A 20925-nucleotide genomic window follows, 5' to 3' on the forward strand; every position below is an offset into this window, starting at 1 on the left:
GCTTTGTGACAAGCCGCTAAGAGCATTGGGAGGGGAAGTACATAGCATAAATTCATATAGTTGTTAAATGCATACTTCCTGTGTTTTACTACAGAGTCCAGATGGGAAATACTTAGCCAGTGGAGCGATAGATGGCATTATCAATATTTTTGATATTGCAACTGGAAAACTTCTGCACACGCTAGAAGGTAATGGTTTGCCTATTTGCAGTACCCAAGTTCTGGCTTCATTCAGGAAAACTGAAGGATATAACATAAGTTGGATACAACAGCCACAGCATAAATGATGTTTCTGTCCATTAGATTTTATTTATTCGTTTACTTATTTAGCGTAGTCTAACTTGCAAAATAAGAGGCAAACTGTAAACTCAGGCTTATAGCATAAATCTCATCCTTATCTTAAAATATCAAGTCAGTAATGCTTAACTCATTTCTTAACTTGCAGTTGCTTCTTGTATTGTAGTGCACTACAAGTGAGACTAAGCCGAATCTGTGCTGCTATACATATGATTTTTCTTTTCAATATGGTATCAAATTTATAGCAAAGTATTCCTGTTTCAGAAAACAACTGAACATACTATGTTGTAAAAGATACACATTTTTAAGATGTGTGCTTTTACTGTTCATGCAGATTCTGCCCAGTGCATAATATAGAACCCAACAACTTCAAACGTTATGAAATCACGTTAGAAAACATGACGCTTGTCATATTAGAAAGCATTGTGAGATCAGAAAATTATGTTTTCCTACCTCAGCTGAAAAGAGTACTTTTATGTTGCATTGGACATGCTTTAATGTTCAAAGCTCAGAATTACTGCCAGTTTCCATTGTATGTTATGTGAAGAAGCCAGCAGAGTCATAGAGAGGTTGCTTTCTTTTAACAGGGAATGCTGTTCTGATGTAACTCTCACTACTATTGCTGTCATTAGTAAGCAGTAGAGGTAAATTCTGAGCCATGCAAAACTTTGAATTTCAGGTCATGCGATGCCTATTCGTTCACTGACATTTTCTCCAGATTCTCAGTTACTTGTAACTGCTTCAGATGACGGCTATATCAAAATCTACGATGTGTGAGTTTTCATTTTGCAAGATATGCTAACAGTAAAGTAACTGTTCGAAAAAGCTGAGGCTGTAAAAAATGTAATTCCCTTCGGCTTCTGGAGAATTCTTTATTGAATAAGTAACCTTAGCTTAAATAATAAAACATTAAATCCTGCAGTTTTTAAGAAGTACATAGGTAGATGATAGTCTTAGTTTGAAATCAATTTTCCTCATATTTGGCCCTGTAAGCAACAGGCTAATTGTTTTGTGTATCTGTCTGGTGTGTTTGTGTTTACACATCTGAAACATCAGTACCTACCTGAAGTGACATTGTTTACTTTTTTTCTCCAAAAATTGGAGCCAAAAATTGGAGGAGTTTCCTGGGGAGGAAAAGGCACTGATTCAGTCATCTTCACTCCCCTATACCTGCATTACTGTGCATTCTTTATAGAAGTTTTCCAGGCCAAACTGTTTTGTCCACCTATGCATCTTTGTAGTGACCTCTTTTTAAGTTTTGAAATGGAAAACCAGAACCTATTGCAACACAAGACAGCTTGGTTGAAAAAATGTCCAGATCCAAATGTCCTCCTTCCATGATCCTTCCATTGAACTATTCGTGACTGTGCTAATTACAATATATTCTAGTTGCTTTTTCCCTGGAATTCACAAACCAAATATTGATCTTGTAATTCTGTGTTCTAAATTTGTTCTTCCTACAGACAGCATGCAAACTTGGCTGGCACATTAAGTGGTCATGGATCCTGGGTATTAAATGTAGCATTTTGTCCTGATGATACCCATTTTGTTTCCAGGTAATGAGGATTTTAAACTCTTATGCTTATTTAAAAAAAAAAAAGTTTTATATTTATAAATGGAGATTAATCAGAAAGTAGATGTGTTCAAATTGCAGTGAAATCTGTAATGGAATAGCAAACATTACAATAAAAGACTCGAGCCTATTTCTGATGTGATAGCAGATGTAGTCAATACTATTTTATAGTGTAAGTCATCTCACTGCAGTGTAGTTCCCTACAAGTGAAAAATATTTTAACGAAAAAGAAGGGCAATTTGATTCTAAATATCTGAAAAGCTGCTGTTAAAAAACAAGTACAACCTAATGTAGTAGTAGTACATGTTGATTGAGTTGAACTGTCTTAACAACTCTTAAAACAGCTTAGACAGTTGGGGGACCCAGTATATGTAATAGGCGTTTCTTGATCTTTGGATCAAGAATTTTCTGGCTAAAACAGGAGTCCTCATTTTCATATTGCAGATACTGAAACAGTGATGTATCTTAAAGGTTACTGGGACCTGGTGGAAGATGCAAATCTTTGTTAATTTATCCCTATCTTTTAAGCTCTGAAATAAACTATAGTTAATCTATTAACTTAGTTTTTGATTATTTTTCCAGTTCATCTGATAAAAGTGTAAAAGTTTGGGATGCTGGAACAAGAACCTGTGTTCACACTTTCTTTGACCACCAAGATCAGGTATGTTACCAGCTTAAAACTGTCTGGTCTACCGTCACTTAACCTAAATTACTGTAAACAGGAAAACTTAAGTTGTGCAGTTGTGCGTGCTTGTGCTTAGAAGTGGAGTTGGACTTCAGCTTGCTATAATGAAATCTTAAAAACTGCAATTTTTAGGCACTTAATATCAATCTAATATTCCAAGAGTGGTATAGGTTGAGCTCTTCCACGGAGCCCATTTTTACAGGTCTAAACAAGGGCAATCCTGAGGGGCCAAATGGATTCGTATCAGACTGTATTTTTTATCTATGTGGTCTTATTCATTTTTATCACTTACACAGTGTGTGCACATGTAAGGGGGAGGGGGTTATTTAAAAGGATGGTATTTTTAAAAAATGTTTGAAACTATCCTTGAAATGCTGTTTTATTTTTCCTGAAGAAAAGCTGTAATTGAGTAAAGAGGTTACTTTTTTTCCGTATGTTAGGTGTTAAGTAGAACAAGGCTGTATTTTAATGTTTAAGAGAAGACTTGAGAAGGGAAATTCCTGCATATTTAGGCTCTTTCTTCCACAGTACTTTTTTGCTGGTAACCCCCTTTTCAGTTATCTGCAGCTGTGAGGATTTTGATACCAAGCATAATTGGATTTCTAGTGTTGTTTTAGTTGTAACTACATGGATTTGTGGAAGGCAGGGATGCGTCAGCCCCCTGGAACACTTGATCCCTCGCTTTTAGGTACCAAAGCAAAATGGCATATGGGATTTCCCCCAAAACACGTTGTTGATACAGCTATTTTGTAATTTTGTGTTAATGTGCTGGATAGACTTCATTCTTCTTGATGTTATCCTAATGAAAGGGATGAGTGAGAGTCATTTACAGGTTTTTAAGTTTTTAGTTCAAGCCACAGGACTGACCTGAACTTCTCTTAGTTTTGCACTGGTAAGTAAATGACTCTCAACCCAAAGATAAACTTGATCATTCTTTACCATATGCTGCTTCTCAGTCTGCATGAAAAGCACTTCAAAATACACTCAAGAAAAGATGGAAGCTAAGAGTGAAAAAGTCAGATATATGCTAACTGGGGCAAGTACACTTTGGTATTTTTCAAGCATCTGAAGGCTGCATAATCTGTAGTCAATACGAGGGGAAAGTAAGAAGTTACCAAGCAGCTAGAGGTCTCCTCACTTGTTACAAGCCTCATCACTTGTTAAAGCAGGAATTGTAACTGTATCAGCTCTGATAAGGTGTTCTTAAATAATACTCTTTTGCTTCAAGTAGTTGATATACATTACTTGGTGCAAAGATAAATAGATACTTGTTATAAATACTTGTTTTGTCTCAGTACCTCCCCTTTATCATCTTCTGTATGTCCTACTTGCAGGTTTGGGGAGTGAAATACAATGGAAGTGGGTCCAAAATTGTATCTGTTGGAGATGACCAAGAAATCCATATCTACGATTGTCCTGTTTAAATGTCTTGACTTAGAGCCTTTGGTTAACTTCCTTGGCAGTTCTTAAAAACACTGCAATCCTTGTTTTGTTTTTTTATTTGATAAAAAGCATTTTAGTAATGCTCATCTGATTTCCCACTGAAAATCAGATAAATTTATATGCCATCTTTATTGTTTAGCATGAAATAAAGCTTTACTTTTCTAAAATAAAAGCTATAGTTGCAAGTAACCTGTAACTAATCCTTGGAAAAATGTATTTTTGGAAATATACAGTCATGGGTGACGTAACTGGTCAGTTAATCTACCACTGCTATTTCTTCCTGGCTTTCCCACATAAATAGAGCTAAAAATTGTTGACCAGCTTGAACAAGCTTATTTTAGGAAAAGGAAGAGTGACTGAGATTGTGATACCCTTTGCTCATCTTAATGTTAGTCCTCTGTGGGGGATAGGGTCATGTAAGTTGAACACCTGTTCCAGCCATTGTATGGTGACAGGGGGCAGCTTCATCATGGTTTAGTTTGACTAAGGGCTAGTACTTGTTCTCAACCCTACTTCAATACAAATGCTGCTTTTATAAAGACACAAAATAGAATTTTACTTTGCTATCCTGGCATAGTACAAAGCAGTATATGCAAGGCACAGCCTTTTGTTACACTATTCATCTTACTTAAGACATGAGTACCAAAGCCCTAGGAAGTATAGAACACCACCTTCCAGGAAAGCCTGAGATAAAGAGCATAGGTTTCTAAAAAAGATCATTTTTTGGGAGAAGTTGCTCTGGCTAAATCATTCTGAAGTCATGCACTGTATGCACAGGAGAGAGATACTTCATAACCTCCTTATTACACTTACACAGTTAAGCTGATGAAAGAAGCCTACTCTCATCTGTAGTTAAGGCAGAGACATGAGAACAGTACTATGAAGTAGTGGGGCAGGAATAAAATACTCTTGAAGTACAAAGTTAGCTAGCTAATTGAGTGCGTACACCAAGACATCTAAACTAGTTCAACAAAGAAGCAGGAACTTAGAGAAACATGTTCAAAAAGACTAGCTTACAAAGCACGAAGAGAAAAAACAAATGTGAAGTTGTATTTATTATAAGTAACTTCAGCTATGTTTTATTCTATGAAATTAATTTCCAGTATGAAAATATTTACATAAGACACTCCACTTCTTAACAGTATTGCCAGAGTCTTATATAAATAGCATAGGTGAAATAAAGTGAGAACCTTCACAGCACAAGAAAATGTATACCAACTCAGTTGGTACTCAGCTGTGTGACATTTGCTTTATATATAAAGACAAGAACACAATATAAATTAGTTACAAAAAAAAGTGATACTGACAGCGCAGCAACTCAATTTGCTGAACACAAAAACCAGAAGCAGTGGCTATTACAGCCATGCAGTTTTCATTGTGAAAATTTACATTTTAGATGATAGCCATTCCACCTTGCTTTAAGATGTCTGACATTGTACACCTGTTCTTGGACCCTCTTCATCTTCTTCATATGCTTCTCCCCCACTGTTACGGTAGGTTTGCTCACTAGGGTCAAAATCTTCAAGGTCTACCTGATCCATCTCATCTGTAATCATAACATCTTCTCGTGGAGGAAGCAGAGCCTCCAGCAGACTGAGTTTCTCCCTTGGAAGCCACTGGTGCTCTGGGAACTGGACCTACAATTTTTTTTTTTAAAAAACGAATAGTTACTCCTGATGCTAATAGATTTCTTTGCTACAGAAAATCAAGTAGTCAACTTACCAAAAATTGTATAATTAAGCTGCCTTTGTCCATTGGAGATTTGTAGATCGGCATCCCTTCATTGTAGATACATTTTAGGTCACCATGTTTTATCACTTCACCTGCACAAAAGTCAGGAGTTGTAAGCCATCTTACATGACAGAGGTTTCATAACCAATAAAAACAATCTTTAGGTTACAAAGCAATCTATAGAAAACAGCACATACTGAAGCACACTAAAACAAAGCAAAGTAAGAAAGACACCAAATAAAAGTTCATCTCGAGTATTTCCTCTACTGGAGAGAAATCAGCTTTTCTTAGAACAGCCTCCAGGCTGAATTAGCATATAATACGTAAGTTTCTGGCCTCTCGTGGCCTGTCTATCCTGCAACTGAAGTAGTGACTTCCTAAGAAGCATTTGACAACTTTAGCTGTAATTCTGCATGCAATGTTTCAGTTCTTAGTTTTGCCACTCCTGATTTAAATGACTGCAAGCACAGTTTGGATTTGTTGCATCAGCTGATTAAGAAACAGCTCTAGCACAATCCAAAAGACAAGCAGTTTGCATGGCGTCAGAATTCTGAAGACCTACCTGGCCTAGATGATACGACAAGGACTCTGTTATCAAGAGTTTCAATAGTCTTTTTGAAGCCACATAAAGCCTCCGAGAGTTGAATTCTCATTTTTGTAATTAGGTCATGCCCTCGCCTCTGAAAGACACCGTGATCCTTTTGATCAAGTACAATTATAACATCACCAGGCTCCAGATCAGGCTCCTGGTCACCTTCTCCATGAAATACTATCTTCTGACCATCTTTCATACCTGCAGAAGAAAAGCAGTTTACTCTCAACGGAATTATTAGAATGGGATTAGGGATGCAGAACAAATACACGTCTCTCACCTTTATCAACATGAACTTCAATGATCTTTTTCTCTCTTACAACCTTACAGCCATTGCAGTTGTCACACCTGTCCTTTGGATTTATTCTTTCACCTTGGCCTTTGCATTCTGGACACACAGTTTGGATTTGCTGTACCATGCCAGGTCCAATCTGCTGAACTAGAACTTGCATTCCTCTTCCTTTACACACAGGGCACTTTTCTACTGCCCCTCGCTTTCCACCATAGCCTTTAACAAAAGAAGGTAAAGGTGATCTCAGGGGAAAAAAAATTATTCTACAATAGTCAAGCTACAACTCACTGACTTCAAGAGAACCTCTGAGCAGCTTAAGTAGATCTGTAATGCAATTCCAATTTAATTAGAATTTAGTTTCCATGACAAACATGCCCCACAAGTTAGGAGTTTTAACATACAAAAGAGAAAGCCAACTTCTCTACTCACAGCTCATTTTATTAGTCTCTCCCTTCACTGCCAGCCCTCTTCTTCCCTCCCCCCCCACCCCCCCCCGATTATCTTGATTTTGAATGAATCATCAACATACAGCCTTCCAGAGCTAGATTTTTCCATTAACACCTTGGTAAGAATCTGTTTAGTAAAAACATAAAAACATACTAAGATACAAGACTACAGTAAGATTTACTTCAGTGAAGATCAGGCATTATGGATGCTTAAGAGGTGTAAAATGAGTTGCACAACTCAAGCTACAGTTCTACTGCCAGTTATTCAAGAAAAAGTTTAACAAAACAGCTGTTTATTAAAGCTTCTGATTCAAGTATTTAATTAAAGTGCCCTTAATGATAGTTTATCGAGAGTTCAAGTCTGCCATTAGACCAATAGGTTAACAACACTGTCTAGGAAGAGGACCTTACTCTTGGATGAACGTTGGCATAAAGCAGCCTGATTCGGGGGGGGAGGGAGAAAGATATATATAAAAAATCATACTTTGTTCCTAGCCCTCCACTATGTTCTTCAAGAAAATCTTGGAATAAGAGGTGTTTGAAACCACTGCTTATTTTACCTTCACATTTCCCACAGATAACATTCTTCTGCAGTGCCAGTTTCCTTGTAACGCCATTATATAAGTCTTCAAGAGATACACCTAACTGGTGCACAACATTCTTGCCTTGGAAAAACAGAGAAAGAAAGATTAATTCTGGTTCAGCTACTGGGAGGACTAACGCTTATTTAAAGGCTTCTATACTTGTTCATACATGCAGTCTCACTGAAGAAATGTTAAGTTCATTCCAGACTTTGAACAGAGCTCAGCCCCCTTAAAAGCATGTGCAGTTCCATCAGCTTCCACTAAGCTGCACCCACTTAGGTCAGAACAAAGTTGAGCTGTAGTTAAGTAAAGCATCATTAAAGCCACCCAACCCCTCTTTCTACCCATAATTTTATAAGCTTAACCAAAACAGAAAGATGCAAGGACACTACCAGCTTCAGATCTAGTCAATTTAGAAATTGCTGTTAGGCCTACCTATATATTTCCATGCCACTTCATAGCATGATTTCAAAGACATGTCACCAAGTTACTACTTGCTCTTCCAACAGGCATTGGGAATGAACAAGAAGAAATCATTATGGGTTTTTGGCAACAGTATGTACTCTGTGCCACATAATTTCTCCCACATCTTTTCATGGGATTCAACATTAACTTAAGTTGATGGTGTCCTTTGAAGCAAGTTGCCCAAAGCATATGAGCAAGTGAGGCACAAATTTAGAAAGAAGGTAACTTAAAACTTATCTGCTAGCCATCTTGACAAATATTTCCCCCTCCCCTAAAAATTACCCATACCCATTTTAACAAAAATAAAATAAGCACAACTAATCAGAAAGATTGCTATGGCTACATCATGTTATCTACTTTATTAGAATCTTACTACTAGAATAACTGAAATTCATAGGTTACTTGATCTATTAATTCATCTAGTAAAACCCACACTATGTGCACTTAGCAGAACAGCAGTACCAGAGCACACGTGTTTTATGCTTAAGTGTATGGTTAGAATTTCTAGAACTTGTTTAGAACTGTGTACCTCTTCTCTCTCTATTCATTCGGCCTCCACCACCAAAGAACATGTCAAAGATGTCCATGGGTGAAGAGAAGCTGCCGCCACTCAGGCCTCCTTCTTTAATAGCCTGCTCCCCACCCTGGTCATAGAGGTCCCTTTTCTTTGGGTCCGACAGAACTTCATATGCCTGGGATATGAGTTTAAACTAAAAAGAAAAAAGAAGCTCTGAACAACTATGACCAAGAGGAAAAGTAACCCTCTCATGTGCAACTCAATCTTCAGATTGAGCCACTACAATACTCTTGCAGTGTTTTTTTCCAAGAGCAAACTCCCTCAACAATAGAGCCTAATAATACACTTTCGGCCAGGAAAAACGGCCGTCTTCTCCCTCCCACCCACCAGCATATTACACACAAACTTCGAGTCACATCCAACTTACAGGCATATGCCAACTGCCCCTTTGATGCTCATGGGTTGCAGCCATCATACACCTCTAACGAACCTGTTTAGGAAGGGATGTGATGCTATCCCCTAAGCCTTGGGGGTTCCCAGATTCCCACTGGCCACAGCAGCACTAGTCACTGTAGAGCTACACAGGTATCTTTCATGGCTGCTGAGCTCCTATATCCAGCTAAAATTAAGCAGATATTTAAGTGACAAAGCACTGGTTTAACTGCAAATGGAAGGAATTTGGATACACATCAAAACATCGACCTTATCCAGATATGTCACATTCTTTAAAAAGCCATCCAAAGGCTCCTATTACTAAATCTTATTACTAAAATAACCAATTTTTCAACGTTATTTTCAATTACTGAAATGACTTGCTCATTTTCAACATGATTTACTTATGACCAGGTAAACTGGCAGACCAAAAACAAAAGCATTAGAAGTTAACTTAGCCTATGTTACTATTTAACTAGTTTAGGTTTGTGAATTACTATACTAGATACACAATTATTGTGTTTCCTTTCTTATATTAAAATATTAATTATCAGACCCATTTCTATGTAAATAAACCTATAACTCAAGTTTGTTTTCCATAGTTCTCCAGTTGTGGTGCTCTTTTATTCTCATACACAACATAGAAAGCTAAGTGGGTCTCTCTTTTTAAATCAAACAGATGTGCTGTAAACAGTCCACTCATGGTTCAGCCCAATGGAATGACTTCCTCTGGGTAGTTACCCTATCCATCTGAGTTTGCGGCTCTTCTAAAGAGATCATCCTGTTCATAGGCACAAATCCATCCACTGCAACCCCAGCGTGCACAGTAGTGCTGGCAGGTAGATCCAGTTTTGACCTTCACAACATCCAATACAACACGACGACCATTAAGGCAGCAGGAGTCCTTCTAGCTTTGCCTGCTTCAAAAAGCATCGCTGCTAAGAATGAACTGCTCCTGACAACTATAAGGAATGGTGAGAGCAATGCCCACAGAAAGGAGCCGCCATATCCACTTCTCCTCAACGTGACCTCCTGCCGTGGCCGAGCATCAGGCCTGCTGCCAAGCAAAGATCTCTTTACCCACTTTGCAAACCCGCAACCTTCATTCATCCCGGGTGCCGCAGGAAGGGCGGTGCGTCCGTCCTCCGGCTGGAGCAGCGCTAGAACAGAGGAGCTCCCCCGGGCGGCAGGGGGCCGGGCAGCTCCGCGCCAGCCCCAGCAGCCGCCACCTGGAGGCCGCCCCGCGGCCCCGCACCCCCGGCGGAGTGGCCCTGAGGCCTGCAGGCGGCGGCCACGCGGGGCCTGCCCGGCCCAAGCAGCCCCGAGCCCCGCCGCGACCCCCGGCCCGGTCCCGGCCCCGTACCCGCTCGCCCTCGCTGGGGTTCTTGTCGGGGTGGTACTTCAGCGCCAGTTTGCGGTAGGCGCGCTTGATCTCCTCTGAGGAGGCGGTGGGCTTCACCTGCAGGATGTCGTAGTACTCTGTCTCTTTCACCATGGTGCCCTGCCCTGCGGGGGACGCACCGCGCTCACCACCCGTCACTGCCCCAGGCCCGCCGCCCCACTCAGCGCCGCAACCTCCCGGCCTCGCTGCCTGCCCGCCCGCCCGGATCTGCGCGAGCCCCGCCTCTTCCGCGCCTTTTATAGCGGCGCCAGCCGAATCTTCTGGAATGACGCCGCTGGACGTCACGGCCCTGGAACGGTCTAGAATCCCTGCGCGTGACGTCACCCCCGGTAACCGGGGGGGCGGGGCCGGGCCGCAGCCGCCGCCGCCCGCTGGGGGCCCAGGGGAGGGCGCTGGGCCAGGCCGCCCTCAGCGCCCAGCGCCGCGGCTGTTCGTGTCAGGGCTGGCGGACTCGGTGCCCGCAGCGCGGCTTCCCGGAGTTACGGCCCTGCTGGCCCCGGGGCCTCTGCGACCGCGTCCCCAGGCCTCGGGAGGAGCCCTCGGGTCGAGGTCCCGCCGCCTGCTCTGCGTGTGGCCCGCTCCTGGTAACGGGCAGGCGTACCTGAGGGCGGGGGGCAGAGCCACAGGGAAAAATCAAAGCATTGACAAAGGGAGCAGTTCAACATCACAAACTCACCATCGATCACTAGTGTTTTCTGCAAGCGTGATTAGTAACAGCAAAGCATGTAAATCTGTATTTTGAAATTACGATGTTGCCCTGGCAAGCAAGTAGAGAAACTTCCTAAAATGACTACAGAAAAAAATTGTAGGAGCTTTTTTTTTTTTTTTTCCAAAAAATCATTCTTCAATGGTTTTTACCTTGAAGATAAATTAGCTGTAACATTCAAGCAGTTAATATAGCAGTAGCTTAGTGCCCCAGCAGATCAGAGGCTTTCCAAGCACATCATGAATTCACCGAGAATTGAATTTCAAAGGTCAATTTAAAGCAAGTTGCAGAGACAGTACATCACTGCCAGGAGTAGGAAGCCCCGTGTGTGTACATGTAAACCTTTGTAAGTACAGTGGGAGCTCAGAGCTTTGGTCAGTGTGCTACCAGTAACAGCTGTTGGGAAGTACCCTGCCAAAAGCTGCTCTGGTGTGGGTCTTTGCTGAAGAGCATTGAGCCTCTTGCTTTGCCTTCTTTTAATCAATTACCAGGTTATAGTTACTATCAAGCATTCATTTTTTCCATCTTCGGAGCCAGTTGGGACACATAACTCATTATTTAGTCAAAGAATTAGCAGGAAAAGTAGTAAGGGCTGGTGTTTTTTCGGTTCGAGTAAATGGAAGTGGTGTCAGTCCATCGCTATTGTTTGTGTTAGCATCTCCGTTCCTCTACTCTGACAACTGCAGTGACTGTGGTACCTGAGGGGAGCACGACACTTCTCTAGCTGTCTGATGCAAAACGCTTCCTATTTTTCAGTACCGTGTTTATTGAACAGAGTTGGAATCCTTAATAGCTGATTTAATTCCTCTAATGTTTCATAATAAATGTAGTACAGCCTCTAAACATTCAGGCATGTTTCTCAGCAATTAGTTCCTTCATCTCCTAGGCTAGCTTGGTGATCGAGTGTGTACAGGCCTGATGCAATTTCTTTTGCTACACACCTTGCCTTCTCGAGTCTGGTGTTCCTCACCAGCGGTTGCTTACCTGCTTCTCAGATGAACACCTGATCTCTTGCTCTCCTTTCCCTTCCTTTCTTTCCTGCTGCGTGCAACACTATGAATCACCTTGTCACTTCTTACTTACCAAGTTTGTGTCTAGGTGTAAAAAAAAAAAAAAAAAAAACAGGCAGAGAAGCTCCATTCTCTCCAAGAAGGCAGGAGTGGACTGGACTGGGAGTAGGGGAGTAATTAGCTCCTATTGCCTGTTTCATTTAACCACCAGGGGACTCTGTGTTTGGTTTTAAAATAGGTATTCTCACTGTTAGCACAAAATGAGTCAAAACATTCCCTCCAACCTGACTTTTGGAACATCCATCATCTTTATAGGCTGCAAGAAGTATGCATTTTATAAAATAGTCACAGAATCTGTTTTTGTTTGCTTCTCTTATCTGGCCACAACGTATGTAGTAAACTGTGCCTTCTCAACTGTGAAGCTGTTACTGGAAGTGGCGTCCCAGAGCCATGAGTAAGAGTGCAGTCTGCTGAACTGCAGCTGGGGTTTCTTTGAGCACCCTTGATTTTTTGTAAAGATGTTCCAAGAATAAACTTAAAAAAAAAAAAAAAAGTGAATGTGGGGCTTGGGGCTTGTGTTTTCAAAAGCACTGACATTTGCATAGAGCTTCAGCTGTCCCTCACAAAGGTGAAATCTGAATCGCAACAAACTTCCCTGCTGCTGAGCTGGATTTTTCCAGTATGCAAACCTAAACAGCTATCATGATTTCTACAGTGCATTAGGAGAATACCTTTTAAATAACTTACTTAACCTATAGTTTTTAGTCTTTCTTAAGGTATACTTCAGAAAGTTTTAAAACAGTTTCATGTAGTGGACTTTAAGTCGTACTGGAATTCTTTCCACAGAATGAAATATTGAAAGGGTATTTTGGGCAGAAATCAGCTCTTAGGAAAGCATTTTTGTTCTTGGTGAAAAGTAAAAGACTAATATATGTAAGGAAATGGAAATGATAGCGTTTTTTTAAGATGTTAGGGCAGTTTATAGTAAGCGATTAGCATCTTCAGAGGATTTTTCAGAGCCAAGTTTTAATTAAAATATGTGACAATCTGTAGTAATTAACTTCAAGTGGTAGTAATACAAAATGAGTAAGAGAGACCTGTTTCCATAGTACCATTTTAATTGGTTAAGGCTGTGCAGCTCTGAGTGGTTTGGGCCTGTATAAAATTTGAAACTGGATACACAAACACCTGTAAGTAACTGTGAGATTGCAAGTTACTTGCAGTCTAAACTGGACTTTTCCTCAGAAGGAAGCAGCAAAATTGTTTCTAGATGTGCTTGTCCCCCAACCAACAGTTGTTTGGACCTTACAGGTCACATTCTTCTCTCTGGGTGCTCAGAAACAGCTGTCTCCTCGTGTGCATTCACAGCTGCTTTTTTCTTAAAATTTTCTTCCTCCATCAGTACAAACTGTAGTTGAAAGCAAATTTAAGATGCTTTGGGTATAGATGCTCTGACTCTAGCAGCTTTGCAGAAACTGGTCTGTGGTGTTTTTTTCTCTAAGTGTGGAACAATTCCTTAGAAAGCAGAGTACATTCTTCAGAAAGGCAAAGTGAAATTCCTGTTGCTGTAGCATGGCCAATGAGAGAAAACATTTTTAGAGATTGCTACTGGAAATTTCTTGAAATACAAATACATGGCAGCTGGATATGTTTGTGGATAGCAAAGTGTTTTGTGGGTTAAACTGTATTTTTCCTGCCCAATGTCTGTGAAGTAGTCGCCTCATTTTAGCCTAGAGACCACAGAATCACAGAATGGTTTGGGTTGGAAGGGACATTAAAGATCATCTAATTCCACCCCCGTGCCATGGGGAGGGACACCTCCCACCAGCCCAGGCTGCCCCCAGCCCCATCCAGCCTGGCCTTGGGTACTGCTAGGGATGGGGCAGCCACAGCTTCTCTGGGCAGCCTGTGCCAGTCCCTACAACCCTCACAGTAAAGAAGATGCTGATTTGAGTGCAGATAAATTCTCTTCAGTTCTGAAAGTGTAGTGAAACACATCTAAGGGTAAAAGTTGTCCTTTTTTTTTTTTCTTTAAATCAGAATTTCTTCATTAGAAATGAATTGGTAGGAGGTATATGCATGAGTTTAGAAAGATGTTGCTTGCCTGGGGTTTTTTCATTATGGAACCTACTCTTAACTACTGCTTGGTCCGAGCTAACTTAAATTAGTTGATCTTCCAGGAATGGTTTAATACTCATTTATTTAGTAATAGTTATTGGAAGCATAACCAAAGTACTGTTTGGGTTTAGAGTTTTGCTTTAAACACTGAAACCTACTTAAGTTTAAGAATAACTGCTGAGTTGATTAGAATGTTTTAGCTAAATACAGAGGCCAAAATTAAATATTTAATTTACTGAGAAACTTTTTAAGAAAGAATGAACTATTGACAGAGGGTTGGTATTAGCAGAAAACCGAAAAACTGTCAGGCTGTAAGAGGACTGATTTGAAATAATGAAAAAAGATTCAAAGTGGTACTATTTTTTAAATGTCATAAAGCCTTTGAAATAGGAACTGAAAAAGTATTATAGACCTTTTGCTGGTTATGTTTTTGTTGTTGTTTTTAGACTCAGTGCTGGAAGTCTGAAATAACGATAGGACCACCAGGTTAGCATCATGCTTCTACCAAAAAACATTGTTCTACGTTAAGAAGTTTGTTACCAGTTACGAAGTCAGAAAAAAAAAAAGACAATCACGTATAGTTGTTCTGTTGCATGAATCAACAGCCTGCTTAAACTAACTGGGATAAACAGCAAGGAGCATCCAGAATTAGTATATTTCTCCATTTGTTTTAAATGAATGTAAGTTTTGTAGTGAAACAAACACACTTGCCTTACAAGGGAAGAAATGACAGAGCATGCAGCTATGGACAGCTTCATGTTGCCGTAGCAGCAGTGTGAATTAAACCTGAAACATCCCATCCCAAATATGAATGGAGTGCCACGCACTCCACCCACCTGTTGGCTGATCTCTGCACTGTGGTTGAGCTGGTTACGGGCCATGGTAACAGCACGGCTTTGTTTTGGCGTCTGTAATATTTCTGTTTGGGATCTTGTGACAGCACAAGTTTGCAGTGACAGTGTCTTAACACTAATTCCTGGAAGGTACCAGTCATGATTGTAAAATGAAGGACATAAACAGCACATGAGCTTTATTCACCTCTTCATTTCCTTCATAGCTTCGTGAGCCTGTCAATGCCCAGAAAGCTTCACCTGCAGCTGGAAGAAGCAGCCTGTCCCATTGCAAGAATTCAGTCTGTGAGTTGAGTGCAATCTCATGCATGTTGCATACAGGCATCAAAGAAAACACTGTGCTAACAACAGCATTGTGTAAACTGCAGCATGTAAAAATTGTTTGAAAGTCAAGATTCCTTACTGAACTTTACATAAGTTATCCTCATTTACTAGTTGTATTATTTGAAGAGTACTGAAAAATGTTGTACTAGGACTGCAAAGACAATTTCATTGTGGAACTTCTTCTTACAGCATGACATTCATAATTCTGTAGTTAAAATGTAGTTATAGAAGAGGTCTCTTCTATATATACTCTGTTTAGAAATGTTTTCTATTTATTAAATGAAAGCACAAGTTTTGGAGCATTAACAGCCATTTTTCTTCCATGAGACTAGCTGTTCAACACCAAGATGCAAGTTATACAAGGTAATGTGATCATCTGTTTGGATTCCTTCCTTTAACATAGCAAGGAAAACATTTCACATGACCAGAAGAAAAGAAAAAGTGAGACTTCTTGCACTGAGTTTCAGATTTGTGTTTTTTTTTTCTTTCTTTTTTTTTTCTTTGAAGTACTTCTGGAAAGCTAGTTGCAAGCTCAGGTAAGATATCAAGGGGCTTTCTGAAAACAATCCTTGGAGCAAAGTGAGAATTATTCCAGAACGAAGGAATTAAATCAGCCTTGACAAAAAGTAATATATATATCTCTATGAGGTAATGTGGTTTTTACAGTTGAAATATCCCCTGTTCTGTGTTCAGGGATTTTCAAAGTGACTTTCTGTGAGTGGTGAAAATAGGGCACTTAAAATCCCACCGTGAAGTTTTCTTTTTTTTCCTTTCATTTCAAATTGCATTATGCACAATTAGGCATTTGGATATGGTGCAAGATACTCTGAAATAAAATATGAATCTTTCTATAAAGCGTCTATAAAGTATACTAGTCCTACATTTTACTAATCAATGTGGCTTTGTACCAGTAAATAACATTCTTGAGCATGTTCTGTGGCTCTGAGGGAAATGGCAGGGCACAGCTTGCATCCCTCTCTCCTTTGAGAAGGGTAGCCATTAACACAGTCTTCCAGTAACTGCCCCTGGCCTACATTATCCCCTCTGTCTGTGGCAGTTGGGTAGCGAAATACCAGTTGGCTCAGACCAAAGCTGTTCCAGGGAAGATGCTCACAGTGGGTGGCTTGAGCTATTCCCTGGCTTTTATTTATTAGTAGAGAAGTAGCCTAAGTGGACAAACTGGACTTTATTACATCCTGGGAACTAATCAGTTCAGTCGTGTAGAAACTCCTACAGTATATGGTAGGCCTGGTTTGGTGAAGTCAATGAAGTGCTGGTAGCTGTGATGCTGGAGGAGGTGCTTGGCCTTTGCAGTACTGGGTTTCATTGGTATAATTGACTTGCAGGCATTTCCTAATGTAATTAATCTGTGTTTTCTTTAAGAAATTAACTTCTCTGAATGTTCCTTTTTGAAAATAGAGGTAATAAAAATCAGAATTGATTCAACTTCCATGAACTAATTTGTTAAAAATCTTGGCAAAAGAAATGATTTGCATCTTAAAGCATTGTAGACTCATTAAAATTCTTCTCATGGTTAATTAAAGAAAACTGAATAAAAAAGAAAGTTTAGCAGTAAGCAGCTCACAGGCACTGCGACATTTCAAGCATGTTAAAATCAGAAAGAAACAGCTTTTGTAGCTGTAGTCTCCTCCTCTTTATTACGTGTTGTTTTTTTCTAACGAATAACCAGTTAGCGTTGGTTTCTTCTGTTGTTCAAGTGGCTTATTTATGCCCGACCTTCACAGTTCTTAGCATATTTGTCACCAGCTTTACAGGGTTTGTCAGCATGCCTAACAGTGGAGAGACTCTTGCGAAAAAATCACAAGACAAAAATGGGTAAAGTAGTTTACATATTTATATTAACAAACTGATTTTCCAGTTTTTCACAACTTAAATTTGTCTTCTGCTACCATGAGGATCCACAAGAACCTTACCTTCTTAATAGTGACTCAGTCTGATTCAGAATAAGAAGTATCTTTTGAGACTAAAATGAGAGAAAATCGAAATGAAGATTCTAAATGGATTTACTCTCCTATGCTAACTTCTAGTTTGGCATTAATCCTAATAGTTTCATTCAGTATGAACTACGTTGCTTGTATCCTATTTGCATGTATCTAATTGTGTAGTGTTCATTTTATGGCGCAGAGGCTTTTAGTCCCAGAAATGGGCTCAGCAGAGGTTTGCGTATAGCAGTTCCAACAAGAGGTACATTGAGTTCCTGTGGCTCAGCTGCTCACAGCTTAGTAAAGACATGGAATGCTAGCTGAAAGTGCTGGTAAGCTACTAGACTCTTATACTGCAGTAAATTGAATGATTAATGGCTTTCCAACCATGTGGTAAGATTACATACATTCTTAAATACCAGAAAATAGCAAAATTCTGATAGTCAAGAAAGGAGTGGTCATGCTCCTGAACCATCCCTTCATGTGTCTCTGATGGGTGGAGCAGCACCAAAGACTGGGAGTTCAGTACTGTTTGCTCTGCACATACTACCATTCATATTATGTACTTTGAATGGACCTTCAAAAATACCCTGCTGCAGCTATGAATGTAGAGCTCTCTTCCCTGCTAAATTTGAAGGAATAAACCTTAGATTCTAATTTGCCTTTGTGGTTGAGCATCATCTTCCCATCAAAGGCAACTGAACTTTAATAGGTATCCCGTCTTTTTGAGCAGGGAGTGGAGAACTTGGTTTTAAAAGAGTTTATTTCAGAGTTGATGTTACATTTTCACATGAAAGACTACCCTATCGGCTGCTCTCTTCCTTTTGTCCTAGGTAGGCAACACAAAAGGGAAAAAACACTTCTCTTTTCCTGTTACTCCATTGCTGGAATTGTATTTCTTGTGAGAAAATCTCCCCATCTCTTTTTAGAGTTTGTCAAAATGCCTAGGATTTTAAGAATAGATGAACAAATCTCACAGGAAATATTTTAGCTTCTTATTATAAGTTTGTCAGTATCACTGAGTACTGATTATTGATTCCCATGTACTGAACTGTCATATTAGGTAGGCACTTTTCTGTTAAGTTAGATTTAACGTCACTGTTACTTAGATAAGAACTTGCATGTTACGTTGCTTGAAAGATTTGCTTGATCCTCTCAGGTAAACAGATGGCTGGTGTCTATTTTATCATAATGGTTTCTTCTATTCAGGGCTTTGTAATCCCAGATAAGCACACTCAGGAGTAAACTGTGGAAAAAGGCTTTATGGAAAAGAAAAAAATTGAAGAAATCTTTGAAAGCTTTTGATAATACGTATATATTTTTCTCTTTTGGAGTAGTAAAGTATTTAATACTAGATTGACATTTTTAAATCTGCCCCAAAACCAATAGTTTGACTTGGGATTGGTGTAGCCATATGTACACACTGATCCGCAGAAGTTAGGATTTTGGTAAATTAGTAACAATGCCTCTGTTTTAGTCCAAGCATGGTTCTACTTGTGACTTGCTTAAGTAAAGAAGGTGTTCTGGGTTTCCATTATTTAAAAAAATGTTACAAGAATTTTAAAATATATAGTGGTTTTCGACCATTGCAAACGGGAAGTTTAAGTGTCTTGTATATTACTTCATTTCAATAAAAAATGTTTGGCATATGGTTTGTGTCTGAATTTCTATTGAAAGAATGTCAGACTAGAACTCTGAATGCTTTTGATGCGTTCTGTTTCCTTTGCTTAAATGCTTCCTTGTTTTTGAAGAAGTTGGTGCATATTTGTTGTCCTGCTAAGTGGTGGTGTCCACCTGGTGTGGTTTGAAGTTCGGCAAAGTTTCTTTTTTCATGCTGGAAGTAGGATTTCAGGTAGAGAAAACTAGACAAAGAATATAAGATTCTAGCAAAATGTGCAGAGGTAAAAAGACCTTTGGTTAGGCTGAAATTTAATCAGCATGACCTCAAAAATGAGAAAGAGAGGAAATAATGAGTTCTGCATGACCTAACTTTGCCTTAATCCCTACAGATTGCTGTACAGAGGCAGCTACTGGAAGATTTCAGGCTCAGGTGTGGGATTTTGCTGGGTAGGGTAGAACAGAGTAAAAAGGCTGATACGTTCCTTCCTATTCACCCACACAATTCTCAGCTATCTGTAGAACTAGTCTGCTTGCCAAAATAAATGGCCTGGTTTTTTTTGGAGGGAATTTAGTCATACAAAAGATAAAAAGAAGTTTTATTTTTGCAAACAAAGATAGGCTTTACTAGAAGGTGTGCGTCAAATCTGGCATAGGGCAAAACAGGTCTCAGCTCTTATCTTTATCTTTACTTCTTTGTTCTTTATTAAACTTTTGTGTTGCTCTTAAAGATACCTTTGTGTGGGAAGAAGTTATATTAGTAACTTGAGAAAGATGGTTTTCTTGTGCACTCTGAGAAGAAAACTGATTGTCTAATCAGCTGAGCCTTTTTGCAGGTGTAGGCACATATCTGGGCTGCCCCCTTTTTAAGTCTCATAAGGACGTGAAACTAATTAAAACCCGAATGTAACCCGTTCTTCGAGGAGAAGGGGAAATTTTAAATAGAACAAATAAGGAAAGTATTATAATATTGCCCTAATTCAAAAAGAGGAGTAATTGGTAAATAAGACCACTCGTAATAGATAGCAATGCCTCTATAAAGGACCATGAGGACCTCTTGTGACTCTCCTTACTTTGCTCCTTAACATAGGAACAATTTTACATGTGATACAAAATTAGGATTAAAAAAACTAATATTGTGTGCCATTACTGTCTGTTTTTCTTGATGCAGTAGAAGATGAGAAACCATTTTTTAAATGTTTTAGGAAATAACTCATAACTTCTCAGTCAGATGTAGTATTTGCTACTCAGCTGTTTGTGTTGCTCACAGAATTTGATTTATCTGATGAGCTATCAAACCCGTGGGACTATGTTATGTTGTGTCACTCAGATTTGAATCTGAGTAATTTCACTGTCTTTGTCTAGATCTCTGACAGATTCCTGATTCTAAATTTATTGTCTTATGCTCCCTCCCACATCCTCTCCCCAGAGTTCTGTTTTAAAATATTGGAGTCAGCACTTGCAAGACGCATGGGAAATCGGGAAAGGATTACTCATGAATGGGATCCAGATGGTGATGGTTAGTGGCTGAAGTTTCTGGGCAAAATGCCAGGATTATTCAAGTTTTCAGAGGTACCCAGAGGTAATTTGGCCCATTGCTTTTCGCTGCCAAAAGAATTGCCAAGTGATTACTTAATGATTCCATCTTAACTTAAAATGGCCAAGTGACCTGTTGAAAATGCCTAACACCCCATGAAAAGTACTTTGGAAAGTGCAGATGCAGACCCAAAACATACTGCCAAAAGCAGCTCCAATGTAGATTAAAGCTGGTGGATTATATGTAGCTAGGTTGCCCCACAGAACATGTAACAAAAGCTTAGGGGGCAAAAAAAAATCCAGTTGTTAAAACAGACAAATATTTCATAACACTGGTCTCAAAGAATGAAGCAGCCAAAGAT

The 20925-nt window shown here is 39.6% G+C and overlaps 3 protein-coding genes across 20 annotated transcripts in view; 2 read left to right on the plus strand and 1 right to left on the minus strand.

The window, feature by feature from the left end:
• Positions 1 to 4193, plus strand: part of SKIC8 (SKI8 subunit of superkiller complex) — a 107554-nt gene extending 103361 nt beyond the window's left edge. For all 7 annotated transcript variants that reach the window (XM_067004110.1, XM_048081374.2, XM_048081373.2 and 4 more), the window contains exons 7-11: positions 95 to 188; positions 976 to 1069; positions 1760 to 1852; positions 2452 to 2530; positions 3889 to 4193. In XM_067004110.1, the coding sequence (XP_066860211.1) occupies positions 95 to 188; positions 976 to 1069; positions 1760 to 1852; positions 2452 to 2530; positions 3889 to 3978 (450 nt within the window). In that variant the 3' untranslated portion in view covers positions 3979 to 4193. The remainder of the gene's footprint in view (positions 1 to 94; positions 189 to 975; positions 1070 to 1759; positions 1853 to 2451; positions 2531 to 3888) is intronic.
• An 828-nt stretch (positions 4194 to 5021) lies between these two features.
• On the minus strand, positions 5022 to 10683 carry DNAJA4 (DnaJ heat shock protein family (Hsp40) member A4). Its single transcript, XM_048081369.2, has 7 exons — positions 10420 to 10683; positions 8637 to 8817; positions 7619 to 7723; positions 6601 to 6828; positions 6291 to 6521; positions 5720 to 5820; positions 5022 to 5634 (listed from the first exon to the last, which is right to left on the minus strand). Exons 1-7 carry the CDS (start codon positions 10549 to 10551, stop codon positions 5416 to 5418), a joined length of 1197 nt encoding a protein of 398 aa, XP_047937326.1. The 5' UTR covers positions 10552 to 10683; the 3' UTR covers positions 5022 to 5415.
• Positions 10684 to 10771: 88 nt separating this feature from the next.
• Positions 10772 to 20925, plus strand: part of ACSBG1 (acyl-CoA synthetase bubblegum family member 1) — a 38923-nt gene continuing 28769 nt past the window's right edge. For 2 of the 12 annotated variants that reach the window (XM_067004078.1, XM_067004075.1), the window contains exons 1-3: positions 10805 to 14778; positions 15350 to 15428; positions 20457 to 20609. Coding sequence is in view for 3 of the 12 variants with exons in the window: in XM_048081334.2 (XP_047937291.2) it covers positions 17074 to 17303 (230 nt within the window). In the remaining 9 variants the exon portion in view is untranslated. The other 10 variants (XM_048081335.2, XM_048081337.2, XM_048081336.2 and 7 more) reach the window with 10 other exon arrangements.

This window comes from Anser cygnoides, chromosome 11, assembly GCF_040182565.1.
Source record: "Anser cygnoides isolate HZ-2024a breed goose chromosome 11, Taihu_goose_T2T_genome, whole genome shotgun sequence".
In the NCBI taxonomy this organism is placed as follows: Eukaryota; Metazoa; Chordata; class Aves; order Anseriformes; family Anatidae; genus Anser; species Anser cygnoides.